The sequence below is a fragment of the Salvelinus fontinalis genome, chromosome 24 (assembly GCF_029448725.1).
Source record: "Salvelinus fontinalis isolate EN_2023a chromosome 24, ASM2944872v1, whole genome shotgun sequence".
Taxonomy (NCBI): Eukaryota; Metazoa; Chordata; class Actinopteri; order Salmoniformes; family Salmonidae; genus Salvelinus; species Salvelinus fontinalis.
In genome coordinates, this window is record NC_074688.1 from 8,076,121 (window position 1) to 8,082,120 (window position 6,000).

At 47.2% G+C, this 6,000-nt stretch overlaps 1 protein-coding gene across 2 annotated transcripts in view; it reads left to right on the forward strand.

The window, feature by feature from the left end:
* Positions 1–700: 700 nt before the first annotated feature.
* The window catches only part of LOC129821872 (guanylate cyclase soluble subunit alpha-2-like), a 106,729-nt gene continuing 101,429 nt past the window's right edge, over positions 701–6,000 (forward strand). Inside the window, exons 1-2 of one of the 2 annotated variants that reach the window (XM_055879582.1) lie at positions 701–1,593; positions 5,921–5,982. In XM_055879582.1, coding sequence (XP_055735557.1) covers positions 1,357–1,593; positions 5,921–5,982 — 299 coding nt within the window. In that variant the 5' untranslated portion in view covers positions 701–1,356. The remainder of the gene's footprint in view (positions 1,594–5,920; positions 5,983–6,000) is intronic. The other variant, XM_055879581.1, reaches the window with a different exon arrangement.

The following is a 6,000-nucleotide window of genomic DNA, read 5'->3' on the forward strand; positions in this document are numbered from 1 at the left end:
GTGTAAGTATGTTTTGCATCCTATGGTTGTCTGTGCCTCTCTCTCTGTGTCTGTCTGTCATGTGCAGGTTTGTATGTCTGTCTATGTGTATGCAGTATGTGTTTATCCAGGGTGTATGTATGCACAATCCTGGTAGTGTTTTCTGTTTTTGTGTCAGGCCTCAGGCTGGGGGTATAGTCAGGCACATGGGCAGAGAAGAGGTCAAGGTCACTGAAGGATAAATGATCGACATGAATTCCGCCCTGTCGCCCGCTGCAGCTCGCCGATTTGAATTACCCTTATAGCCTCAGTTACATTCATTATGCGTTTACTATGGAGACAGAGAGCTGGTTCTTATAGGAGGGGAGGCTGTATGACTAGTGGTGTACTATATTATAGTCTAGCCGACTAGAACCAAGTCTACCTTAAATTATTGTTTTATCTCAATTACCTCGAGTAAAGTAAGAAGTACATTATTTACAACTGTCAGTATTCAGTTGATTATGGCAAATTGGTCTAAGATACAAATACACGGAATATGTTCTGCTGGCATTGCAGTGTGGCCAGATGGCTTAGTGTGTGGCATGTAAAAAACAAATATAAAGGATAAAATCACATGCAAACACTAGGCCTATTTGATTTGTAGGTTATGTCTTGGTTTCTCCTGCACGTGCCTGTAGTAGTCTAGTGTCTCCTCCGTCAGTATCTGCGCCATACATTAGCATAGCCCTAGACTAAAGTAGAATGGTCTCATATGGATGGTAAGAGGGGCAGGGTTAAATCTGATATTATATCTGATTGGCTGTGGCGGATGGAGGTAGTGTAGAATAGTGATGCAGTGGAGCAGAGTGGACAGATATAACTCCACCAGGCAGCGGCTCGAGCTGATGTTTGACTGCATGTTGACTGCGCGAGCATCTCTCGGTATCTTCCGATCCTCCTCAGGCCCGCACATGGACACACCGTTTCCCGCCCACCGGAGAGGAATACAGCCAGCCAACTGCAGGGATGAGAGGATGAAGGAATGAAAGGATGAGTAGTTCACACAGAGTCAGAAAGCCGTGAAGCCGCACATGATTTGATAGTAGAGAGGTGCGCAGCAAGCAAAATACTTCCAACTGGGATTTCAAAGGGAAAACAAAAAGGACAGCCGTTAAAACCGTTAGACATGAGATTCAGCTGGCGAATCTAGTCCCTATCTGGACGTCGCGATAGTTTTTTCTCTAAATGCTCGCGTGCCGTTAGTGTCGCTCTTGACCGGCGCGCGCGCCTCCCAATCTTTCCCACGCAAGTGAATCTGATGAGTCCCCGTAGCCGTGTGTTGTTTCGTCGCCGCACGCGTACGCGCCCGGACTTCTCGCGCTTAGCCCCAGCAGCATGTCCTCGCGCAAGATCTCGTCAGAGTCGTTCAGCTCGATGGGCTCGGAGTGCCTGGAGAGCCCCGGAGATGATGGCGACTCCTGCCCATTTTCACGCATCTGGAACGGCAAGAGCCCCGTGGAGAAGCTCGCGTGCCCGTTCGAGGACGCACCGGGACCCAAACGGGCGACAAGACGGAAGCGCGTGAACCTGGACTCGCTCGGGGAGAGCTTGAGGAGGTTAACGTCGCCCACGGTAGGATACAGTAACAAAAACCGAAGGTTTTCTCCGGTATTTCTCTCTCCCCTCTGCATGCATCACCTGCGTGATTACACAAGGGCCAACACCCTAGAGATGACTGTTAGAATAACGAGAGAGAGAGAGAAGAATGGGTAGTAGATACGGCCTATTCTATATCACTCCTTACTGGGTGATGAGGTTGTTCTGGGTGAGTTCTGGTGAGTACTGAAGGCAGACTGTTTACAGCGTGTAGTTTAGCTGGCTCCCTCTAGCCTCCTCTGCCCCATCTGCACTGACATGAAAGACGTGGACAGGTGAAATCAAATACCTGTCAGGGAGGGCTCCAGCATACAGCATCATTAACTGTGTTTACAGAACAGTGTAGGTTAAGGAATAGAAACTAGGAAAGAAGCTAGATATTAACGATGCATTTGATTATGATCATTGTGATGAAGATATCCTGGTCTAATGCAAGACTCTTCTTCATTTCCTTGGTCCAAGGGAAGTGCTTAACTTGCTACTCCCCGGCCAAAAGCAGAGAGACCACAGCCTGCTTTGAAATGAAATATTTATGATACCCGCTTCTGTCAGAATTAGTACTGGGTCTGGGTCTGTGCCTCAGTACTTGTAATAAGAGGCCTACAGTCACAGAGACCCTCTCTCTAACCCCCTCCCACACACACACACACACTGCAATCATGGTGACCCAATCGTACAAGAGCAAGGCAAGGAGTGGACCACTCTTAGCGACCAGTCAGCCATGACCGGGAGAACAGAGCATGTACTAGGTGTTCACTTCACGGTCCTGATACTATCAACCAGGGCAGTCACGGTGACCCAGAACAGAGGACACACACAGCATCTTCACACACAGATGGGCATATCCTCCCCCTGTCTCCACACATTATACTGCTTGATAAGAGGAGGAGAGAGGAGAACTGCTTGAGGAGAGAGAAAGAGGAGAGAGAAGTACTGCTTGAAGAGGGAGAAAGGCATATGAAGGACACAGATGATGGAGGGAGGGAGGGGAGAGAGGAAAGGAGGGCAGAGGAAGGATACAGATGATGGAGGGAGGGAGGGGAGAGAGGAAAGGAGGGCAGAGGAAGGATACAGATGATGGAGGGAGGGAGGGGAGAGAGGAAAGGAGGGCAGAGGAAGGATACAGATGATGGAGGGAGGGAGGGGAGAGAGGAAAGGAGGGCAGAGGAAGGATACAGATGATGGAGGGAGGGAGGGGAGAGAGGAAAGGAGGGCAGAGGGAGGATACAGATGATGGAGGGAGGGAGGGGAGAGAGGAAAGGAGGGCAGAGGAAGGATACAGATGATGGAGGGAGGGAGGGGAGAGAGGAAAGGAGGGCAGAGGAAGGATACAGATGATGGAGGGAGGGAGGGGAGAGAGGAAAGGAGGGCAGAGGAAGGATACAGATGATGGAGGGAGGGAGGGGAGAGAGGAAAGGAGGGCAGAGGAAGGATACAGATGATGGAGGGAGGGAGGGGAGAGAGGAAAGGAGGGCAGAGGAAGGATACAGATGATGGAGGGAGGGAGGGGAGAGAGGAAAGGAGGGCAGAGGAAGGATACAGATGATGGAGGGAGGGAGGGGAGAGAGGAAAGGAGGGCAGAGGAAGGATACAGATGATGGAGGGAGGGAGGGGAGAGAGGAAAGGAGGGCAGAGGAAGGATACAGATGATGGAGGGAGGGAGGGGAGAGAGGAAAGGAGGGCAGAGGAAGGATACAGATGATGGAGGGAGGGAGGGGAGAGAGGAAAAGAGGGCAGAGGGAGGATACAGATTATGGAGGGAGGGAGGGGAGAGAGGAAAGGAGGGCAGAGGAAGGATACAGATTATGGAGGGAGGGAGGGGAGAGAAGAAAGGAGAGAGTAAAACTAAAGACACAAATGAACACATTTTTCATTGTGTGTGTGTGTGTCAGTCTGTGTGTGTTTGTTTGTTTGTATGGATCAGCCAGCCACTGTGTGTTAACAAGCCAACCCACCTTTTCATAGTGTATGTGTGTGTATGGATTAATGTACAAGACTTTGGGATGTGAATGTTTGCTAGTGAAATGTGATAAAAGATGTGTGCTTCTCGTTGTGTTTACTGGTTTTCTGATGGTAATGTGTGGAGAGAGTGAGTGTGTGTCGATGACGTATGTTCTGTGGATGAATGGCTAAAACAAGGATATTCTCACAGGACACCTGTATGTATAACGTTGGATGAGCCAGATACCAGTCTCCTGTACACCAGGTTTCAGCAGAGGCTGTTAGATGAGCCAGATGCTGGTCTCCTGTACACCAGGTTTCAGTAGAGGCCGTTGGATGAGCCAGATGCTGGTCTCCTGTACACCAGGTTTCAGCAGAGGCTGTTAGATGAGCCAGATGCTGGTCTCCTGTACACCAGGTTTCAGCAGAGGCTGTTAGATGAGCCAGATGCTGGTCTCCTGTACACCAGGTTTCAGTAGAGGCCGTTGGATGAGCCAGATGCTGGTCTCCTGTACACCAGGTTTCAGCAGAGGCCGTTAGATGAGCCAGATGCTGGTCTCCTGTACACCAGGTTTCAGCAGAGGCCGTTAGATAAGCCAGATGCTTGTCTCCTGTACACCAGGTTTCAGCAGAGGCCGTTAGATGAGCCAGATGCTGGTCTCCTGTACACCAGGTTTCAGCAGAGGCCGTTAGATGAGCCAGATGCTGGTCTCCTGTACACCAGGTTTCAGCAGAGACCTTTGGATGAGCCAGATGCTGGTCTCCTGTACACCAGGTTTCAGCAGAGGCCGTAGGGTGACCCCAGGCTGACACAGTGTTCTTTTACCATTGCTACAGGATTGTATTAATGTTCATCATATTAAACCCTCTCCCTCTGGCTCAGTCTCTCGCTCTCTCTCTGTCTCTTTCTCTCTGTCTCTTTCTCTCTCTTTTTCTCTCTCTCTGTCTCTGTCTCTCTCTCTTTCTCTCTCTGTCACTCTCTCTGTGTGTCTCTCTCTCTCTCTAGTTTCTCTCTGTCACTCTCTCTCCTCTCTCTTCTCTCTCTCTCTCTGTCTCTCTCTCTCTGTCCCTCTCTCTATCTCGCTCTCTCTCTCTCTCACACGCGCATGCACACACACACACTCCGTCTCAGTCAGAGCCTCTCAGTCAGAGGATAGTGTTTTTGTCGTTGTTGATAAGAAAGGATAGTGTTTTTGTCGTTGTTGATAAGAAAGGATAGTGTTTTTGTCGTTGTTGATAAGAAAGGATAGTGTTTTTGTCGTTGTTGATAGGAAAGGATAGTGTTTTTGTCGTTGTTGATAAGAAAGGATAGTGTTTTTGTCGTTGTTGATAGGAAAGAATAGTGTTTTTGTCGTTGTTGATAGGAAAGAATAGTGTTTTTGTCGTTGTTGATAGGAAAGGATAGTGTTTTTGTCGTTGTTGATAAGAAAGAATAGTGTTTTTGTCGTTGTTGATAGGAAAGGATAGTGTTTTTGTCGTTGTTGATAGGAAAGAATAGTGTTTTTGTCGTTGTTGATAGGAAAGGATAGTGTTTTTGTCGTTGTTGATAGGAAAGGATAGTGTTTTTGTCGTTGTTGATAGGAAAGAATAGTGTTTTTGTCATTGTTGATAAGAAAGGATAGTGTTTTTGTCATTGTTGATAAGAAAGGATAGTGTTTTTGTCGTTGTTGATAGGAAAGGATAGTGTTTTTGTCATTGTTGATAAGAAAGGATAGTGTTTTTGTCGTTGTTGATAAGAAAGAATAGTGTTTTTGTCGTTGTTGATAGGAAAGGATAGTGTTTTTGTCGTTGTTGATAAGAAAGAATAGTGTTTTTGTCGTTGTTGATAGGAAAGGATAGTGTTTTTGTCATTGTTGATAGGAAAGGATAGTGTTTTTGTTGTTGTTGATAGGAAAGAATAGTGTTTTTGTCGTTGTTGATAGGAAAGAATAGTGTTTTTGTCGTTGTTGATAGGAAAGAATAGTGTTTTTTTGTGCCAGTAATACATTGCTGGAATGTTAATAAAGTATTAAATGCGGTCTGCTGAAATTATCTGTTATATATTTATATTTAGGGCCCTGAGTTTTTAGCGACCACTTGACCCGACCAGGACAGCAGTGTGCTTATATTTGTCCTATTCCACACATGTACAAGTGTGTATTAATGTGCATGTGTGAATTGAAAATGTGTTTTTTTGCATATCCCAGAGAGTGGGGCCATGGCCACGGTCTGCCATTTTCAACGGTGACCCTGGAGCAATTAGGGTTAAGTGCCTTGCTCAAGGGCACATCGGCAGACTTTTCGCCTTGTCACCTCTGGATTCGAACCAGCAACCTCTCGGTTACTGGCACAGTGACATTTTTCTTTTTTCATCTTCTTTCAGACACAGATGGTTCAACAGTCTTTACAGAGAACCTTAGAGTTCTACAGACAGAAAGAGATCAGGTAAGGACTGCTGTGCTG